Genomic DNA, 23,125 nt, shown 5'->3' with positions numbered 1-23,125 from the left:
CAAATAGGCAGATAGATACAAGGGTTTGGAATTCAAAGGAGAGAATCTGTGATGAAGTTATGTAAAATCTTGGTGTCGCTGATATACACAAGTGAAGCTTTTGCTCAGAGTATATTGTCTAGGGAGAAAGTATAGAATGAAAGACAAGATATGGAGATTTGTCTGTTCAGGTTTGGACTCTAGACAGGAGAAAAAGATTTTCCTTGGGAATTAGCAACCACAGCCTGCCTTGAAAAGGTTTAGAGTCTTGAATATATGCTACCTCCATAACACTAGAATCTCAGGGAAATATATTTCAATATCATCATAAGCTGGTAACACTTCCAAGCAAGCCTGGTAGAAACAAAGACAGAATTTCTCTGGAGGATACATCTCAACTCAGACTTACAATATTCCCACAGGTAGAGTCCCCTGAAGATGAGTTCATAATCCAAATTACAAAAAATACTAATCCACCATTAATGAGTCAGAATACAGTTGCAGTAGAACTCTTACAAGTTTCAAATACTACAACAGAGATTATAAAGTATGTTTAAATCATTAAAATATGTGAAAGAATAAAAATTATGAGAAAAGAATAAGGAAGTATCAAGACAGACTGGAAAAAGCTGAAAAGAACAAAAGAACTTCTGGAAATGAAAAATATGGCTATTGAAATCTAAAATTCCATAAGTGAGTTAAATAGCAGATCAGACAAGCTAAAAAGAATTATGAATTAGAAGATAGCTCTGAAAAAATTACTTAGAATATAGCTTAGAGAGATAAAGAAGTGAAAATATAAAACGTTATATTTGATATAGAGGGTAAAATTAGAAATCATATATTGGGGTGCCTGGGTGGCTCAGTTGGTTAAGCATCTGACTTTGGTTCATGGTTTGTAAGTTCAAGCCCCACATTAAGCTCTATGCTGACAGTATAGAGCCTGCATGGGATTCTCTCTCTCTCTCTCTCTCTCTCTCTCTCTCTCTCTCACTCTCCCCCACTTGTGCTCTCTCTCTTTCTCTCAAACCAAAAAAATTATATAGATAGGTGATAGATAGAATTAGATACACATACATATATATAGATGCTAAGAATTTTTTTCTAGTAAAATAAAATAATGCAAATAGAATGTATTATTTTCAAACCAGTAGAGGGTGACAAGATAACTGTCAATTCAAAAGAAGGCAGGAAAGGGGCACCTGGGTGGCACAGTCGGTTAAGCGTCCGACTTCAGCCAGGTCACGATCTTGTGGTCCGTGAGTTCGAGCCCCGCATCGGGCTCTGGGCTGATGGCTCAGAGCCTGGAGCCTATTTCTGATTCTGTGTCTCCCTCTCTCTCTGCCTCTCCCCCGTTCATGCTTTGTCTCTCTCTGTCCCAAAAGAATAAATAAACGTTGAAAAAAAAATTAAAAAAAAAAAAAAAAACAAAAGAAGGCAGGAAAGAGAAAAGGGAAGCAAAGTACAGTCAATAGCATAAAATAAGATGTCAAAATCAATTTAAATATGTCAGTAAGCACAATAAATATGAATGTATTAAACTTTCCAGTTAAAAAATAAAATATCAGATTGGATTGAGTCACAAAGCATAAGGACATAAAAAGTTGATAGTAGGAAGGTAGAAAAAAGTTATAGTGGGTGTTTTATTGGTTGATTAATTGATTTTATTTTTAAGTAATCTTTACATCCAACATGGGGTTTGAACTTAACAATGCCAAGATCAAAAGTTGCATGTTCCACTGACTGAGCCAGCCAGGTGCACCTAAAGAAATTGTTATTTTATTTTATTTTATTTTATTTTATTTTATTTTATTTTATTTTATTTTTTAATGTTTATTTATTTTGGAGAGAGAGTGTGTGTGGGTGGGAGAGGGGCAGAGAGAAAGGGAGAGAGAACCCCCATCAGGCTCTATGCTCAGCATGGAGCCTGAAGTGGAGCTTGATCTCATGACCATGAGATCATGACCTGAGCCAAAATCAAGAGTAGAATACTTAATCAACTGTGCCTACCCAGGTGCCCCAAAGGTGTTATTTTAAATAAAACAAAATCAAATTATTTGAATACAAAATCCAAGGGCAGTCAAGAGATTATATAAATGAGGGGAGACGAGGTAAACCAAAACCTTTTTCTGACTAACAATAACAACAAAAAATTTACAAATATAAATGTAAATATCATCGATAAAACAGAGATGTTAATTTAAAAGGTATTTGTAGATACCCATTTATCAAGCAAGGCAATGATTGACATTGCAGAGGCTGAAGGTTACATCTCATAGGATATAGCAACATTGTCTCAAGTCCATGTTTTGTCATTGGTTGTTTGTTTTTTACAAACAACATTTGTAAAGAAAATTATAAGAGAAAATAGAACAATATATTTTCATACAAGCTTAAATTTTGAACAGGAGATAAAAATAATAGTTTTTAAATGTTGATTTACCTGTTTATCAAAAATCTAGCTTTGTGATACAAAACAATTAGCTACAAGGAAAAAGAGGAAAAAATTCTGATGTTTCTCAAGTTATTTTACTAACATTTGTTCATTAGAGGATCTGCATTCTCAAGAGTAAGCTCTAGAATCCTGCTAATTAGCATGGAGAGAGAAAGAGAAAAAAAGCAGGCCTGTGAAGGTCAAAACTTACAATTTTATATAAAGGTGAAAGTTTTAAACTAGATTGCTATAGGTTAAATCTAGCCAGGTCAAGGTCATATGGAATCTTCTGGAAGGTCACTTGACTCCCTCTAATGCTTCTTTATGTTAGGGTAATCGAGCCCAAGTACATAATTAAAAATGGTTATACGATATATAATGACTATACATAAGGTATAGTACATATACTCAGGTATGGAAATCACTGCCATTTATCACCCTTCCCAGGACCATAGACTCATCCAAGGACTCTCCAAAATTTGGAGTTAAGGAACCAGAATGAATGAACTAGGAATTAGATTAGTTATAGGATCTAACCTGCAAAAAGATAAATAAGTCTAAACTTATAACAAAGCACCAAATAATAAAGCAAAACTGACACAAGGGAAAATGACAAATCCATAATCACTATTAGAGATTTTAACCCACCTCTCTCAAAAATTAATCAAGCAGGGAAAAAATAATAAAAATGTGAAAGATTTGAACAACCCAATTAACATCTTTGATCTGATGAACAAATCAAGTATCCTGCATCCAATAATTAGAAAATATATACTATTTTTAAGCACATAGAAATGTTTACAAAGGTTGATTACATACTGGACTAGAGAGTAAATCCTAACCAATACCAAGGGATCAGTGTCATATGGATGTGTTCTCTGAACACAATGCAATTAGAAATTAACAATCACACAAAGTTCTAAAAAATTCCATATATTCAGAAATTTTAAAAACTTCTAAATTACTCTTGACTATGATCCAGGTATTTACTCAAAGAATACAAAAATACTAATTCAAAGGGATACATGTGCCCTGATGTTTATAGCAGTATTATCTACAGTAGCCGAATTATGAAATAGCCCAAGTGTCCATTGATTGATGAGTGGATAAAGAAGATGTGGTATATATATACAAGGGAATATTACTCAACCAAAAAAGAATGAAATCTCACCATTTGCCACAATGTGAATGGAGCTAGAATGCTAAGTGAATTAAGTCAGAGAAAGACAAATACCGTATGATTTCACTCATATGCAGAACTTAAGAAACAAATGAGCAAAGGGGAAAAATAGGGAGAAAGACAAACCAGGAAATAGATTCTTAACTATAGAGAACAAACTGATGGTTACCCAAGGGGAGGTGGGTGGGGAGCTGGGTGAAGTAGATGATGGGGATTAAGGAGAACACTTGTGATGGGCATAGGTGTTGTATGGAAGAGCTGAATCACTATATTGTACACAAGAAAATAATATAATACTATGTGTTAACTGGAATTTAAATAGAAACTTTAAAAAAATTACTCATGGATCAAAAAAGATCATAATGGAGGAGTGCCTGGGTGGCTCAATTGGTTAAATGTCTGACTCTTGATTTCAGCTCAGGCCATGATCTCACGCTTTGTGAGATCAGCTCTGCATTGGGCTCCATGCTGACAGCACAGAGCCTGCTTGGGATTCTCTCTCTGCCCTTTCCCACTTGCACATGTGTGCATGTGCACTCTCACTCAAAAAAAAGAGACATTAAAAAAAATCATAATGGGGGGCGCCTGGGTGGCGCAGTCGGTTAAGCGTCCGACTTCAGCCAGGTCACGATCTCGCGGTCCGGGAGTTCGAGCCCCGCGTCAGGCTCTGGGCTGATGGCTCGGAGCCTGGAGCCTGTTTCCGATTCTGTGTCTCCCTCTCTCTCTGCCCCTCCCCCGTTCATGCTCTGTCTCTCTCTGTCCCCAAAAAAATAAACGTTGAAAAAAAAAAAATTAAAAAAAAATCATAATGGAAATTAGTAAAAACTTATAATAAATAATAATATCAAAATGCAGAATACAGTTAAAACAATATGTAGGAAGAAATATATTCATAGTTTTCCATGCATATATTAGAAAAGAAGATAGAAAAGAAGATTAGTGACCTAAGAGTACAATTTGAGAAGTTAGGAAAAGAACAATATGTAAAAAAAAATAAATTGGAAGGAAAATAATTTAAATTAGATAAAAAGCAGAAATTAATGCAATCAAAAACAAAGACACAATAGAATCAAAAAATCAAAAGCCGATTCTTTGAAGGTTATTAATATAAACTTCTGCCAAGATTGGTTTTTAAAAAGCATGAATAAACAGTATTAGGAAGTAGAAAATAGATATAGCTATAAACACAACAGAGATAAAATATAAAACTTAGGTTAACAAATTTAAGAACTTTGACAAAATGGGCAGTTTTTTAGAAAAATATAGCAACCAAAACTAACTCATGAAGAATTAGAAAACCTAAATAGACATAGCCATTAAAGAAATTGAATTATTAATTTAAAGCACATCTACCCACACAAATAGGCTGAAGTGGCTTTACATGTAAGTTCTAACACAGAACTCCCACTCTAATAGACACTTTTAGACATTATAAAAAGAAGGTATAGGCTTCAGCTCATTATGAAGCTGGTATAACTTTAATACCAAAAGAAGACAAAGACTGTATAAAACTGGAAAATTATAGTTCAAACTACATTATAAATATAGATCCATAAATTTAAAATAAAATATTTTTGACCTGAATCCAGCATGGATTAAAAATTAAACCAAAGTTAGCATTAAAATTCATTACTTTAAAAAATAAAATTCATTACTTTAATTAGCCACATTAACAGATTAAAAGGAAAAATATGATTATCCAAATAAAGAATGAGCATTTAATAATATTCAACACATATTTATGCAACAGTTCTTAGTGATCTAGGAATAGAGAATGTAAGAGTGGAGCTCAGTTAGGCCACTTAGCCTAAATCTCCTGAAGGGATATTGACTTTTGCTTTACTTAATTATCTGAGAGAAAAAAAATAAGGTATTCAAAGTGTTTTGGAGTGGTTATTTGCACCTGGACAGCTGGTAGGCACATAAAAAGATATTCCAGGAGTCAGGACCAAAAGGATAAAAAACCCACATTAAAAGCAGAAAATACTTTGTGATACTGTCCAATAGCTGTATCTGGATGGGAAACTTTGGGGGATCTGGGAAGTCTTTCCTCTATCTGAGAGAATGATATGTTATCCCTTGCTTTTAAAATCACCTTTGCAGATTTATTTTCCCTTTGCCATTACACTTGATATTCTCTGTGTCTGTTAGTGTCTTTATATTAATCACAGTATGATTCCATTATGACAACAAAGCAGAACTTTGGTCTTAGAAACCTATAGCAAACATCATACTTTATGATGAAACACTAAAAGCATTTTATCTAAAAATAAAGTCTAAAGATATACTTGCCAACTATAACTGCTTCTATTCACCACTGTTTTGAAGGTTTTAGCCACATAAGAAAAAAAAAAAAAAAAGAAAAGTGTAAGTATTAGGAAAGAAACAAACAAAGCCATGATAATTCATAGATAATGTGGTTACAATCTAGAAAAAGAATCTACAGAAAAGCTATTTAAACAAAAATAGTTCAGCAAAGTTGATATACATAAATACAATATACAAAAATTATGATCTTATAAATGAACAGTTAGAAAACGTATTTTAAAAATAGATACCCCAGGGCACCTGGGTGGCTCAGTCTGACTCTGGATTTCAGCTCAGATCATGATCTCATGGTTCGTAAAAATGAGCCCTGCACTGGGCTCTGCACTGACAGCACAGCCTGCTTTGGATTCTCCCTCTCCCTCTCTCTCTGCCCCTCCCTCTCTCTCTCTTTTTCTTGCAGAATAAATAAACATTAAAAAAAAAATAGATACCCCTACAATAGCAACAACAACAAAATTAGGTGTATAGGAATGACTCTAACAAAGGATTACCTTTATACTTATTGGAAGTAGTCAAGAATACAGGCTCAGGGCAGTAGATATTTACTAATCAGTAGAGAAGTATTTTAACATTTAAACAATCCATACAGACATGCTGGTATAAACTAGTGAAAATTAGCCCTGGTTTATCATGTTCATGATTGGAAAACTTCAATATCATAAAGTTCTTGATTTCTCACAAACTATTAATTTAATTTAATTTAATTTCAATCAAAACTATAGGAAACTTTTTTGAAACTTGAAAAACTGATTATGAAATTTGTATGAAAGAGCCTAAGGCTGAGAATGGCCAAGATAGTTTTAAAGGAAAGGATAGATGGATGACTAACCCTATTAAATATTAAGGCTTGTAATGAGGCTATAAAATTAGTAAAATATGGCATTGACTCTGGGATAGACAAATTGACTAACAAAACAGAGAAGAAAGCCCAAAAATGGAGCCACACATATGGGAACCTACTATGACAGAACATTTTGAGTCTGTGGTGAAAGATCCTATACATGTTGCTGGAACAATTAGATATCCATATAGAGTCAAATGAAATTAGATCCCTATCTCTTACTAAACAAGAAATAAACCTCAGGGAAATAAAAAACCTAAACATAAGCAAAACTTTCAAATGTTTGGAAGATAAGAAAATGCTTTCATAACTTCAGGTAGGAAAGATTTCTTAAATAAGACATAAACAGCTTAAATTATGAAGAAGACTGATAAATTTGACTGCATGAAAATAAAAACATTTATATATCAAATGATATCATAGAATGAGAGGCAAGTTTAGATGGGGAAACATTGTTTGCAATACACAGTCATGTGCTAACAATATCTAGAGTTTATAAAGAGTGCCTCCGAATCGATAAAAAGGTAGCCCAATCAAAAAATGGGCAAATATATGAAAAGACAATTCACAGAAGAGGAATTTAATGGTCAATAACATTAAAGATGCCAAATCTTACTAGTAGTCAGATATAGAACATGGGTTTCACCATTTGTAATAGAGACCTAAAATAATAGTATCATAAAAAAAGAAATGTATTTCTCTCACAAGTAAAAGTCTAGGTTGGTTTGTTGGCTTTGCTCCATGAAATCATCAAAACTGTCTCGTTGGTCCGAGACCTAGGCACTTTATGTCTTGTTATTCTGGCATCCCTGGGGTGTCGCCCTTGTTCGTGTGATCCAAGATGGTTTACCACCATGGCTGCATTTCAGTCAGTGGGAAGAGGGGAGGGGAAGGCATAGTGTACACAATTTAGAAGTTGCACACATTGTTTCTCATATCTTCACCTTGCTGCAAGAACTCTGGCAAATGTAGGCAGTCTTTATTCTGGGTAGTCCCAGATTTTCCCAGATAGAAAACTAGATTTTCTATCACTGTGGTAGAAAGGAAGAGGTTTTAGGGAGCAGTCTCTACCACATCAGGTAAGTGAAAAGTATTCCACTCTCATTCGATTGGAAATATTTAAACTTTTGAGAAAAGTGTTGGCAGTGATATGGAGCAAAATGAATTCTTACGTGCTTCTTTGGAGCATACAATCAGCTCGGAAAACAACCTGACAGTATTGACTAAGGTTGAAGATGTGCATACTCTCTGAAGAAGCAATTCTGTTTTGGGGAACATACTGTAAGAAAACGCTTTCATATGTGCACAAGGGGATGTACAAGAATAAGTTCAATATTATTTGAATTATCAAAATAATTGGAAATTTTTATTTATTTTTAATTTTTGTAATGCTTATTTATTTTTGACAGAGTGGGGGTGTGCGCGAGTGCGCCCAAGCCTATGAGTGGGGGAGGGGCAGGGAGTGGGAGACAAAGAAACCGAAGCTGACTCTAGGCTCAGAGCTGTCAGCACAGAGCCCAACTCACCAACTGTGAGATCATGACTTGAGCCAAAGTCAGACACTTAACCACCTGAGCCACCCAGGCACCCCTTAAATGGCCATTAACAGGAAAATGGATTAATTACGGTATAATCATAAGATGAAATTCTATATAGGAGTAAAAATGATGTAGAACTAAATGTATCATTAATAGATAATCTTAAAAATATAATATTAAGGCACAGGTGTGGAAGCTTTTGTACAGTACTATACCATTTATATAGAGTTCTAGAAATGCAAAACACCTCCATATATTGTTTGTAGAAATCTGTGTACTATATTTGGGGATATCTGACAAATAGTACCCCCTTTTTCTGACTAATTTCTGAACAAGTTGAGAAATCAAACAAGGGTCAGTAAATGAAAACCAAAACATCACCTTCATTACTGATTAAGGATAGATTGAAGACTATGGCTTAATATGAGAATGGTCTAAACTTTAGATCAGTTCACTTGTGGAAGAGTTTGCAGAACAAACTCAACTTTCTCTGCCTCTCAGGTCACTGCCTTCCGTTATCTGGTAGAGAGAGAGGAGAAAGAGATTAAATCTGTCACCCTAAGCACGTATTACTTGATAGATCCACCTAGTCCAGTACTCTGCACCAACAACTGTCACTCATCGTTCAGGGGTGGGACAAGGATCCAGGAGGGCTTAAGGAAAATCACTATTCAAAGAAACCATAGGAATGGGGGAGAGGTATCTTAATACATAAAATAAAAATTGAAAAACATCACAGGGATGATAATAACTAAATTCAACCTAGTCATCCCTCCTATGGTAGTAGTTCTTTACAATAGCATGTAAAACAGATGGCAGGACCCTACCATTCAGTCAGTCTGGGGTGGGTCCCAAGCGTTATTTCTGCCAAGTTCACAGATGATGCTGATGCTGCTAGTCTGTTGCCCACACTTTGGAAACCACTGCCTTAGGGTGAGGTGAAGAAAAATGGTATCAAAGAAAGGTCAGCAGAAATATGTTATCATGTTTGCCATGTTTGGCTTCTTAAGCTAGTGGTGATTGTGTGGGTGTGATTATTTTCCACATTATCTTCTTATAGTACTAAAATATTTCCACACACAAAACTAATGGATGGAATGTATAACATTCTGGACACTGCTGCCTTAATACTTACACATCAGCTGATAACTCAGAGTTTGGAAGAGTAACATGGTAAAATCAGACTTATTTGAAATAGGTATGTTAGGATATATTTTGGTAGGTTGAATGATTAACAGTATAGACCAGAAATTGTTACTACCTGTTAACAGTTTTCAGATTTTTCAAATTGCTTCTGTACTAAGATTAGTCACTTTTAATCAGAAATATTTTATCAAGTGTTTTCCCAGTAAGTTCTTCAGCTTAACATACTCTTCTACAATGATGTTTTGCTTTTTATTTATTTGTTTATTTTATTTATATTGAGGTATAATTGACCTAAAACATTACATTAATTGTAGGTGTACAATGGTTTGATACTTGTATATATTATGAGATAATCACCAGAAGTCAAAATCTGTATACATAGTTATAAAGTTTTTGTGTGTTGAGAATTTTTAAGATCTACTCTCCCAGCAACTTTTAAATATGCAATGGAGTATTACTAACTATAGTCACCATGCTGTACATACTTTATTTTATATGTAACATATTTCCTGTGAAGTTTAGCAGTTTGAAACCTCAGGACCAGAGAATGTGCTCTTCTTTTAGTTTTCTGGAAACTTCTCCCTTTTAAGTCCAATTTGATCTGGTAAATAATTTATATTTTTATTTATTTATTTTTCTTTTCTAAAAAGTTTTAAAATTTTTAAATTCATGTTATTTATTTGTTTATTTTGTTAATTCAGCTATAATTACCATATAGTGTTATTTTAGTTTCAGGTGTAAAATATGGTGACTCAACAATTCTATACATTACTCAGTGATCATCATAATAAGTACACTCTTAATCCCTTTCACCTATTTCACCCATCCCCCACCTATCTCCCCTCTGGCAACTACCAGTTTGTTCTCTATAGTTAAGAGTTTGTTTGTTTGTTTGTTTGTTTGTTTGTTTTGATTTGTGTCCTTTTTTCTTTGTTCATTTTGTTTCTTAAATTTCACATATGAGTGAAGAATTTATATTTTTCTTTGCTTTCTGTCTTTTAAAACTCCTCTTACCTTACTGATTCAATTATGACATGCTCACATATTGTTAAATATGCAGATAACTGTTAGAAACTGTTTTACTTTCGGGTGCGCCTGGGTGGCTCAAGTCAGTTAAGCCTCTGACTCCTGATTTGGGCTCAGGTCATGATCTCACACTTCTTGGGATTGAGCCCCAAGTCGGGCTCTGTGCTAGGAGTGGAGCCTGCTTAAAGATTCTCTCTCTGCCTCTCCCTCCACCCTTATGTGTGCTTGCTCTCTCCCTCTCTCTCTCAAAATAAATAAACTTTAAGATGTTAAAAAAAAAAGAAAGAAAATGTTTTACTTTTGAATATTTTATAAGCCCTAGAATTTGAGTGACTTGCAAGTTTGTATAGCAATCCATGTATCAAAATTATGCATAGAATGAATATATTTTCTTTTTTTTTAATTTTTTTAACATTTATTTATTTTTGAGACAGAGAGAGACAAAGCATGAACGGGGGAGGGTCAGAGAGAGAGGGAGACACAGAATCTGAATCAGGCTCCAGGCTCTGAGCAGTCAGCACAGAGCCCGACGCGGGGCTCGAACTCACGGACAGTGAGATCGTGACCTGAGCCGAAGTCGGACGCTTAACCGACTGAGCCACCCAGGCGCCCCGAATGAATATATTTTCTATTAGTTTACCCATTCACAAAGAATTTAATTTTTAGGAGCATTATAACCAAACAATGGCCACCTGCATGAGAGTCAAAAGTTAAGTCCTTAGTGGACATATTGATATCCTGCACATTCAAGCAGCATCCTATTGACCCCAAGTAGCCACAGTCATGATTTTTGATAACTAGCAAAAATGGAAGTCAGTGCTGCAGAGTGTCTAGTAAGATGTTCATATTCATGCTTAGTCAACAGGATTGTAATTAATACCATCCCACCTTTCTGAAAAAGAGTGTAGCAGTAGCTGTCAAAAGCTTTAAAAATATTTATAGTCTTTAGCTCAGGAATTCCACTTCTAGGGATCTAGCTGAAAGAAATTATCTAAAATGCCAAAAAAGATTTGGGCACAGAATGCTCATTATACCATCACTTAAAACATCATCCCCTTGTTTTAACTAATGATATAATCTAAAAATATTCATTTATAGGAGAATAGTCATTTATGGGTTATTTATGGGTAATTATACCATAAAATAGTATCTTTTATAATTATTTTTGATATAAAACATTATGAAATGAGAAAATTCTCAAGTTATAATGCAATGTGAAATTTGAATATGGATACTGTATATATATTGTGTATATTTATTGCATTTTATTTATAGTATGGTTTCAACTGTATGCATGGAAAATGGCCAAAAGGTTATCTCTTAATGATGGAATTATGCATGATTTTATTCTTTATACTTTACTTAAGAAAATAAACAATAAAACGTTGTTTTAAAAAGAATCTTCTGGGGTGCCTGGGTGGCTCAGTCAGTTGAACATCTGACTATTGATTTTGGCTCAGATCATGATGACAGAGTTGTGGGGATCAAGCCTCATGTCGGGCTCTGTACTGGGCATGGATGCCACTTGGGATTCTCTTTCTCTCTCCCTCTGCCTGCCTCTCTCTCTCTCTCTCTATATATGTATATATATAAAATCTTCTTGCAAAATAAATACAGTACTATTTAATGGTAAAACTCAGTCCATATATATTTTCTGACTTCTCAGTTCCAATTTCATATAAAATGCATTATGTTATCTAAAAAACAATTTTGAATATATTTAAAGTGACATCATTTAAAACTCTTTTATCACAGCACTCAAAAATTCTGGTATCCTTTTAAAGCAAATTATTCCTCATAGTGGTGAATTTCATACTTAATTTATATCCTTCATTATAAATTTTGTTAGCCTCATCCAATTAAAAATTTTATTGAGCCCTTTCTTAAATAGCCTTTTAAATTTTTTATTGTATAGATTGATTGCCTAAAGCAGTGTTTCTCAACCATTCATTCTTTCATCATCACCTCCTTAAGGAGCCATTTTAGATGAGTTTTTTTTCCCAATTGCTCCCCACCCTATGAAATTTTAATATTTGTTTATATACTGTGTGTATAACCATGATCTATATATAAAGAAAGTAATATTGTTATCACTCTCCAGAGAACCAAATTTCACCCCATTGGTGACAATATTGCTTCCTGTGAGCAAGTATGGCCTAAAGGAATATAATGGAAAAATGTTATTTTAATTTTTACAATGAATCTCAAATCCACGTGTTTTGTTTTTATAGCTGCCTGCCTCTCAAACATCACATGGTGACCACTCCAACACTCCTACTGTGGGGAGAAAAAGATGCATTTATGGAGGCTGAGATGGCTGAAGTCACAAAGATTTATGTTAAAAATTATTTCAGGCTAACTATACTGTCAGATGTCAGTCACTGGCTTCAGCAAGAACAACCTGATATAGTGAACAAATTGATATGGACATTTCTGAAGGAAGAAACAAGAAGAAAAGATTGACTTTTCTATATCTTCTATGAGGGATCTGTAATGAAGTCTCTAAATAATTTTTAATAATTGTTCATCAACCTCTTTAAGCTTATTAGGAAAAAATTGTTTTAATATGCTTTATCATAAGTATCCTGACAAATCATATTGAAAAAAATCTGAGAATATGTGAACTTGTAACATGATATCAATTTTCTTCTGTTGAATTTTTTTTTTTTTCAACGTTTATTTATTTTTGGGACAGAGAGAGACAGAGCATGAATGGGGGAGGGGCAGAGAGAGAGGGAGACACAGAATCGGAAGCAGGCTCCAGGCTCTGAGCCATCAGCCCAGAGCCCGACGCGGGGCTCGAACTCACGGAGCGCGAGATCGTGACCTGGCTGAAGTCGGACACTTAACCGACTGCGCCACCCAGGCGCCCCTCTTCTGTTGAATTTTGCACAGAAAAGCAGCTGCCTTAAAATGTGTACAATAGTACAAAAAGGAAGTTGGGGGAAATGGCTCAGTTTTGGTTTCTTGCATTCTTTGCCCTGTTAACATCTGGTGCCTTTTACAAATGTAAATTAAAGATTAGCTGTGCCATATTTAAAAAAAAGGTAAACCTGCAATGGTATATAAATTTTCGTTTTATTGTTCAAAAGTTCTTTTTACTATTTTTCAACCATTAAAAAATTCTATTGTCAAATCTCTTGGATTTATAGTATATTTATTAGTTTGAAGGCAAATATGACTAGAAGAATATGCATTTTTAAAACAGGCCATAATACTACTTATACTGGAAAGCTAATAACAGGTGATGTAGAGATTCTCATGTATACATACATATGTATTAAACATTGCAAAGTAGAAAAGCACATCCAACAAATTACTTGTCTAAATCTTCCAGCTAAATTGGTGAGAGATTTAGACAAAGGATCAAAATGTCCTTTTGCCCCATTAAGGCAACCAGAATTGAATTCAGTATTTCCTATGTGCACTAGAATCTAAGCTCCACAAGGCAGAGTTTTTTACTGTTCTATTAACTGGCATATATCCAGCATCTAGAATAAGGGCCTGGCTCCATTGTAGGCACTCACATATTTGCTTAATGAATAAATAACACATCTGACACATTGCTAGGCACGTGAGGGAAATATAAAAGAAAGACGGCATGGTAACATGGAACTTTCCCTTAAAGAAGCATACACACAACGCAGTTAAATTAAACAAGGATTCAAGAGTAGAAATAAACATTACAAATAAGAATGGGAAGAGTTACAAAATAGAGAATGATACAAGCTCAAGGGAATACTACTCATTCTCTTGGGTTGCTCTCCTTTAGCATGGGAGACAACCAGTAACATCGCCAAATTATGGTTCCATAGAAACTACAACTGTGTTCCTAAACAAGACTAAGTTGGTGAAAAAAATGTATTCCTAAGTGTAGTTCTGATAGTGACAGAAGAAAGTGGAATGTCTCTAAGAATTCTCATCATTGTATCCTAAGCAACTTGTATATATTAATAAAAACCCAATTTTCTGTATACATTGTGCTTGTGCCTCATAATAACATTGCAAGGTACAGAGTATTACCAATTTATAGATGTGAAAATAAGGTTGGCCAATGCCCACAGCATAACTGTTGGAACCAGAATCTGACCTAGATTCATCTGGTTATAAAGCCTCTAACCTTTCCAGTAAGATAACAGGCTCTGTATCTACACTGCTCTTTCTGTTTTATTGGTAACCTGCTGTGCTCCAATAAATAGAAACATTTCTCAGAAACCTACAATTTGACTTTTAATCCTGGGAAAAGGAAGTTATGTTAGTAATTAGCAAATATAGGAATATCCTATATAGCACTTTCAGAGTTGCAAATTTTACAAGGTATAGAAGAAAGCCTGGTTCACACCAACTTTGATTATGCTTTCCTCTTGATCCTTTCTGAAGGGCAGCAACAAAGGGAGGAATAGGACTTCATTGGCAGTGTATGTTGACCCAGTAAAATAGTCCTGACTTATGTTACTGAAAACTTGTTACTGACAAAGGTGATTTTAGGGTTTGTTGTTGTTACTTAATGTCAATTTGGAATGCTGACTGGTTCATGTGGACTCATGTTAAGAATATGAATCAAATGTGCCATGGCTAATTCCAGCCTATGATAATGGATATATTCTAATTTTCTATTCATGTGGAAGAGTGCTTGTGACAGATTAAAGGCTCAAGGGTGCCATCAGTTAAACCTCTTAGCATGAAGTGATATTACTGTCTCTGTAGAAATCAATTTGTAGGGAGAGTAAATGAATTTGACTTACCAGCTCCCAAAGCATCTCACAGTAAGTAAACTTTAGTGGTAATGGCATTTAAATGAAAAAGTTGTAATTAATATTCATCTATTTAAATTCACATATCCCTAGTAGGTATATAATATGTCCTTAATATAAATGTCAAAAATTATGTGAAAATAATTTATTAAACATATATGTCAAAAGGAAAACATTTAAAAAAAAATGATTATACTCTTGATTTGATTCTATTACACCATTTATCATTTTTAACTTTTCTGATTTTAGAGGTAATTCATCCTCATTTCCTATTAACCCACATTATATCTGAGAGTTCTAATTATGTGTGAACAGAAAGAGCACTTGAATGTGGGGAAGGAGTGCGCTCTGAGGGGTGCCCCCAGATCCAATCTACCCACAGCCTGAGACCACTGAGAAGTTGGCCTCAGGGCTCAGCCAAGCTTGGAATTCGAGGTGCAGGTGTGGGAGTCCACCATGAGTCATGGGATGAGCATGTCGTACCCACCTGCAGTGGCCAACCCCTTCAGGCGGCAGAGGCACCTCAGTTGGTGGCGCTGGGCCTGTCTTATCCTCACTGGGACTGTGCTGGTGCTGGGATGTGAGTCCTGCATGGCCTTCCTCTTCATTGGCCTCTGGCCAGTGGCCACACTTTCCACCAAGGGCGGTTCTGCTCAACCAGCCAACACCACTACGAGTTGGGGGAAGAAGCAGGTGCAACCAGTCCTCAAATTCTTGTTTCAGTCAACATTCTGTTTAGTGGGGTTCCTGGTTAAAGGGAAGGGGGAAAATGCAACCAGAGATGAGGCTCTCATCTTTGTTACAGTGCCGCACTCCACTTTCTTTGATCCAATTGCCTGTGTGGTGGCAGGGTTACCCTAGATGGTCTAGGCAAGTCAAAACACACAGACCCCAGTGGCTGGAAAACTCCTAATGCCAACACAGCCTCTGCTTGTAACCAGATAGGACCCCAGTTCCAGGAAGAATACATGGAATGAAATCCTGAAGCTATTAACATCTGAAAGGAAGTGGCCACAGATCCTGATTTTCTTGGAAGGAGTGTGTACCAATTGTACCTGTCTGGTCACTTTTAAACTAGGGGACTTCTCTCTGGGTGTTCCTGTGCAGCCAGTGCTACCTAGGTACCTAAACACACTGGACACAGTGACCTAGATCTAGGAGGGGTTTACAGGTCTATAGACAGGTTTAGGTCTATATATTGACCTTGAGTCAACTCTTCACCAGAGGAGAAGTGGTGTTCATGCCTATTTATATACAAAATAATCAAGAAAAAAAAAAGACACATCCCTTTTGCTGATATAGTGAGGATCAACATGGCAAATGCTCTGAGTGTCTGTGACAGACCATAGTTATGAAGATTGTAGACTAATGATTTTCACAGGTAACCTTTAACTACTCATGGAAGATAGTTTGGTGGAATTCACAGAAATTAGCCAGAAATTGAAGTGAGATTGGGGTAATATTCATCAGCATCTGGATGAATATGCTGCAATTACAGTTGCCTCTAAGGGAGAGAAGATAGGACTTGAAGAGTTTGCAAATTATTTAAAAATGTTAATTTCAGAGCCCTTAGAACAACTTTTTGCCCCCTTTGACAGGAATAATGATGGTAGCATAGAATTCAGAGAATATGTGATAGGACTGCCTGCCCTGTGCAATCCTATCAACACTGAAAAGATTCTACAAATGTCATTTAAGCTTTTTGATCTTGATGAGGTTGGTTTCATAACACAGCAGGAGTTAGTTAGCTGTTACACTTTGGGAAGCCTTTAGAGTGCCAGATCTTGATGTTTCCAGACTCTTTCAGAAAATAGCTGGACAGAATTCAAAATACATATTATACAAGAACTTTAAGAAATTTGCCTGAAGCATCCAGAATATAACAAGTTACTTAATTCATACTTGGACCTCTCCGCAGCCTATATATATTCATTATCACATCAAGTAGCAGTTTAATTGCTGTATTCAAATGTTAAAGTCAGCCCTGAAAATTGTGAAGTTACCTTCCAGAGAGAAACTATGATTGAAATAAAATTATCCTTTGAGGAAAAACACAATAGTTTTTTACTTTCAGCACTTAACTGTGCTATGTATAATATGCTTGAGAAATATATATTTCAATTATATCTTATAGTACCTATGTTGCTTAATATATGTTTGCTTTAACGTGACTAAAGGTGGAGAACAAGAGGTCTATTCATAAGGGGAGCTAAGATGGTAACATAGTAGGAGGACCCTAGGCTTGTCTCATCCCCTGAACACACCTACATAATTATCAAATCATTCTGAATAGCCAAGAAATCAACCTGAGAACTGACAGGACAAACTGCACAACTAGAGGGAGATAAGACGCTACACTGAGGAAGGTAGGAAGTGCAGAGACTGAGACGTGGTTTAGGGGAGAAATGGATCAGGGGTGCTGCAGAGGGGAGGGAGCTGTGGTCGCAGAGAAAGGCAAATGAGAGTGGAGCACACAGGGGATCACACAAGGAGAGCACTTCCACAAAGTCATTGGCTGGGAAAATAAGAGGAGTTGATCTTCATGAGTTTTTGTAATCTTTGGGGCTCAAAGACTGGAGTTTTAGAGATCAGGTGGTGTTGGTTAGGATAGAGCCCTGAAGGCACTGCCCTACTGAAGAGAAGACATGTGAGCAATCCTGGGGCAGATGGCTCTGATGTGAGGATCACCTAAGCACATGGAGAGAGACTATTTGCTTTTCTTGGAACACATCTGTGAGAGGTGGCATTTGCAGAGTTGCCTCTCTGAAGACAAAAGAGCTGGCAGGCACCATTTCCCTCCCCCTCCCCTCAGCATAGGCACAGAAACACCTGCTGAAGGTGCCTAACCCAGACACTGGCTGTTTAGTCTGTTTTGCTCCAAATCCCTTGCCCCTGTGCTCTATTGTGACTGCCCTTCTCCGTCAAACCTGTATCCATCCCAGAGTGGCAAAACCGTCCCACAGAAGACCAGTGCAGACCCTCTGCACAGCAATTCCCTAAAGTTTGGAGTTTTAAAAGTCAGCAGACTTGGCTGGGATAGAGCCCAAAGGGCACTGCACTGCTCTAGGAAGTCAAGCAACCTAGAGACAGATTGTGTGAAAACAGTGATCTGAAAAATGCCTGAGGTGGGTGAGGGAAAATTATTCGATCTTCTGGGGGGTGCTTCCCTAAGAGCAGCAAGCACAGAGACCCCTCTCTGGGGACAAAGGAGCTGCTGGTGCCATTTCCCTCCCCCACCCCTCAGCATAAAACCAACTTCAGTAAGCAGCACAGCACTGACAGTGGCTGCCTAACCTACTTATACCAAGTCCCACCACCCTGCACTCTGCTGGTGCTACTTTTCTTGGTCAGGCATGCCAAGGACCAGCACAGTGGGCCTCTTTCCTACAAGACCAGCACAACCCACACCCCCCACACCCCCCCCCCACAAGGTCTTATTTAACAAGCAGACCAGAGTACACCTAGTTAAAATACACTACACTCTTGCTAAGGTCCAAATGCTGCCATTTGCAGATGACTGACTTGAGGGATAAAGCAGCCAAAACACAGCAGCAGAATGCACACAGCACACACCAGAAACACTCCCTGAAGTTCCAGGACCTGGACACTATATGACCTCTTCTTCATAAAGCCATTACTTTCTGGAGCAGGAAGTATAATAGGCTTTTCTAACTCACAGAAAAAGATACAGACATTGACAAAATGCCAAGATGGAGAAATTTATCTCAAAAGAAAGAACAAGTCATAGCCAGGGATCTAATCGAAACAGATATAAGTAATATGCCTGAGAGAGAATTAAAGCAACAATCATAAGGATACTTGCTGGGCTTGGGAAAGCATGGAAGATATAAGGGACACTCTTACCACAGAGATAAAAGAGTTAAAAAAATCAGAAATGAAAAATATAATAAGGGAGATTTGAAACAGATTGGATATAATGACCATAAGGATGAAAGAAGCAGAGGAATGAATAAGTGATATAGAAGATAGAATAATGGAAACTAATCAACCTGAACAAAAGAGAGAAAGAAGAATTATGGGTCATGAGAGTAGAGTTAAGGAACTCAGTGACTCCGTCAAACATAATAACATTTGTATTATAGGAGTCCCAGAAGAAGAGAGAGAAAAGGGGGCAGAAGGTTTACTTGAGGAAATAATAGGTGAAAATTTCCCTAATCTGGGGAAGGAAACAGACATCTAATTTCCAGGAGGCACAGAGAACTCCCATCAAAATCAGCAAAAGCGGGGCAACAAGACATACTGCAGTTAAAATTTCAAAATATAGGGATAAATTAAAAATCCTAATAGCAGCAAGATAAAAGAAGTCCCTAACTTACAAAGGAAGACCAGTAAAGCTAGTTGCAGATCTCTCTACAGAAACTTGGCAAGCCAGAAGGGAGTGGCATGATATATTCAAAATGCTGAATGGAAAAATAATCATCAGCCAAGAATATTCTATCCAGCAAGTCTATCATTCAGAATAGAAGGAGAGATAAAGAGTTTCCCAGGGTGCCTGGATGGCTCAGTCAGTTAAGCATCTGACTTCAGCTCAGGTCATGATCTCACGGTTTGTGAGTTCAAGCCCCACGTCAAGCTCTGTGCTGACAGCTCGGAGCCTGGAGCCTCCTTTGGATCCTGTATCTCCCTCTCTTTCTGCCCCTCCCCTGCTTGCTCTCTGTCTCCCTCTCTTGAAAATAAATAAACATTAAAAAAAAAAAAGAGTTTCCCACACAAACAAAAATTAAAGGAGTTTGTGACCACTAAACCATCCCTGCAAGACATATCTAAGGGGATGCTTTGAGTGGGATAGAAAGACCAAAAGTGACAAAAACTAGAAAGGAACAGAGAAAATCTCCAGAAACAATGACAAAACAAGCAATAAAATGGCCCTAAATACATATCTACCAATAATTACTCTGAATGTAAATGGACTAAATGCTCCAATCAAAAGACATAGGATATTAGAATGGACAAAAAAACAAGACCCATCTATATGCTGCCCATGAGAGATTCATTTTATTTTTTTTAATTTTTTTAATGTTTATTCACTTTTTGACAGAGAGAGAGAGAATGAATGGAGGAGGGACAGAGAGAGAGGAAGACACAGAATCTGAAGCAGGCTCCAGGCTCTGAGCTGTCAGCATAGAGTCCAACATGGGGCTCAAACCCACAAACCATGAGATCATGACCTGAGTTGAAGTCAGACGCTTAACTCACTGAGCCACCCAGGAGCCCCAAGAGACTAATGTTTTATTTATTTATTTATTTATTTATTTATTTATTTATTTATTTATTTATTTATGTGTTTAATCATTTTGAGAAAGAGAGAGAGAGAATGTGAGCAGGAAAGGGGTAGAGAAGGAGAGAGAGACAGAGAGACAGAAAGAGAGAGAGAGAGAACCCAAGCAGGCTCTGCACTGTCAGCACAGAGTCCAATATAGGGCTTGAACCCATGAATCATGAGATCATGACCTGAGCCATAATCAAGAGTTGGATGCTTAACCGATGGAGCCACCCAGGTGGATGCAAAGAAATTGAATCAGTAATGAAAAATCTCCTAAAAACAAAAGTCCAGGGCTAAATGGCTTCACAGAGGAATTCTCCCAAACATTTAAAGTAGAGTTAATACCTATTGTTCTCAGTTTGTTCCAAAAAAATAGAAATAGAAAGAAAACTTACAAACTTGTTCTATGAGCCCAGCATTACCCAGATTCCAAAACAAGACAAAGACTCAAACTAAAAAGAGAACTACAGACCAATATCCCTGATGAACATGGATGCAAAAATTCTCAACAAATACTGGCAAATTGAATCCAACAGCACATTCAAAGAATCATTCACCATGATCAAGTGGGATTTATTCCTGGTCTGCAAGGTGGTTTAATATTCTCAAATCAATTAATTTGATACACCACATTAATAAAAAGAAAGGATAAGAACCATAAGATCCTCTCAATAGATGCAGAAAAAGCATCTGACAAAGTACAACATTCATTCATAAGAAAAACCTTTTACATAGTAGGGATAAAGGGAACATACCTCAACATAAATCCTAGCCTTAGCAATCAGATAACAAAAAGAAGTAAAAGGCATCCAAACCAGCAAGGAAGAAGTCAAACTTTCACTGTTTGCAGATGACATGATACTCTATATAGAAAACCCAAAAGATTCTAAAAGATTCCAAAAAATTTCTAGAACTGATCCACAAATTCAGTAAAGTCACAGAATGCAAAATCAACACAGAGAAATCTGTTGCACTTATTTTTTTAAATGTTTATTTATTTATTTTGAGAGAGAGAGAGAAGGAGAGAGAGAGCAAGTGAACATGAGTTGGGTAGGGGCAGAGAGAGGAGAGAGAATTCCAAGCAGGCTCTATGCTATCAGCACAGGGCCTGATGTAGGGCCCGAACTCACAAATCCTGAGCCAAGATCAAGAGTTGGGTGCTTAACCAACTGAGCCACCCAGGTGCCCCAAATCTTTTGGATTTCTATACATCAATAATGAGGTATCAGAAAGAGAAATCAAGGTATCTATCCCATTTACAATTGCACCAAAACCCATAAGATACCTAGAAATAAACTGAACCAAAAAGGTAAAAGTTCTGTACTCTGAAAACTATAAAACGTTTATGAAAGAAATTGAAGATGACACAAAGAAATGGAAAAACATTCCATGCTCATAGATTGGAAGAACAAATCTTGTTAAAATGTCTATACTACCCAAAGCAATCTACACATTTAATGCAATCCCTATCAAAATTATACCAGCATTTTTCACAGAGATAGAATAAACAATCCTAAAATTCATATGGGTCCACAAAAGACCCTGAACAGCAAAAGAAATCTTGAAAATGAAAAGCAAAGCTAGAGGCATCACAATTCCAGACTTCAAGCTGTATTACAAAGCTGTAGCCATCAAGACAGTATGGTACTAGCACAAAAAAGACATATAGATCAAGAGAACAGAATGGAAAACCCAGAAATGAACCCAAACTATATGGTCAGCTAATCTCGACAAAGCAGGAAAAGAATATTCAATGGAAAAAAAAAAAAAAAAAGACAGTCTATTCAACAAATGGTGTTGGGAAAACTGGTCAGCAACATGCAAAAGAATGAAACTGGACCACTTTCTTACACCATAGAGAAAAATAAATTCAGAATGGATTAAAAACATAAATATGAGACAGGAAACCATCACAATCCTAGAGGAGAACACAGGTAGTAACCTCTTTGGTTATACTGGCTATAGCAACTTCTTACCAGATATGTCTCCTGAGGAAACAAAAGCAAAAATGAACTACAGAGATGTCATCAAAATAAAAAGCATCTGCACCATGAAGGAAACAATCAATAAAACTAAAAGGCAATTGATGGAATGGGAGAAGATATTTGCAAATGATGTATCTGATAAAGGGTTAGTCTCCAAAATACATAAAGAACTTATAAAACTGAACACCCAAAAAACAAATAATCCCATTAGAAAATGAACAAAAGACATGAATAGATGTTTTTCTAAGGAAAACATACAGATGGCTAACAGATACATGAAAAGATGTTCAACATCACTCATCATCATGGAAATACAAATCAAAACCACAGTGAGATACCACCTCACACCAGTTAGAATGGCTAAAATCAACAACACAGGAAATAACAGGTGTTGGCGAGGATGCAGAGAAAGGGGAAGCCTCTTGTTCCATTAGTGGGAATGCAAACCGGTGCAGCCACTCTGGATAACGGTAGGGACGTTCCTCAAAAGGTTAAAAATAGAACTACCCTATGATCCAGCAATTGCACTACCAGGTATTTACCCAAAGGATACAAAAATACTTATTCGAAGGGATACATGACCCAGATGTTTATAGCAGCATTATCAATAATAGCTAAATTATAGAAAGA

The 23,125-nt window shown here is 36.4% G+C and overlaps 1 protein-coding gene and 1 pseudogene across 1 annotated transcript in view; both read left to right on the top strand.

The window, feature by feature from the left end:
- Positions 1–12,935, top strand: part of EPHX4 (epoxide hydrolase 4) — a 42,080-nt gene extending 29,145 nt beyond the window's left edge. Inside the window, exon 7 of the mRNA XM_047082680.1 lies at positions 12,704–12,935. Within this exon, the coding sequence (XP_046938636.1) occupies positions 12,704–12,935 (232 nt within the window). The remainder of the gene's footprint in view (positions 1–12,703) is intronic.
- Positions 12,936–15,202: 2,267 nt separating this feature from the next.
- Positions 15,203–17,182, top strand: LOC124514312 (lysophosphatidylcholine acyltransferase 2B-like; annotated as a pseudogene).
- Positions 17,183–23,125: the final 5,943 nt, after the last annotated feature.

The sequence above is a fragment of the Lynx rufus genome, unplaced genomic scaffold, assembly GCF_022079265.1.
Source record: "Lynx rufus isolate CCGP_SWC_20201006 ecotype Redwood Valley unplaced genomic scaffold, mLynRuf1.p SCAF_2, whole genome shotgun sequence".
NCBI classification, from domain to species: domain Eukaryota; kingdom Metazoa; phylum Chordata; class Mammalia; order Carnivora; family Felidae; genus Lynx; species Lynx rufus.
The sequence above is the reverse complement of the archived record's forward strand: the minus strand, read 5'-3'. Positions and strand labels throughout refer to the sequence as shown.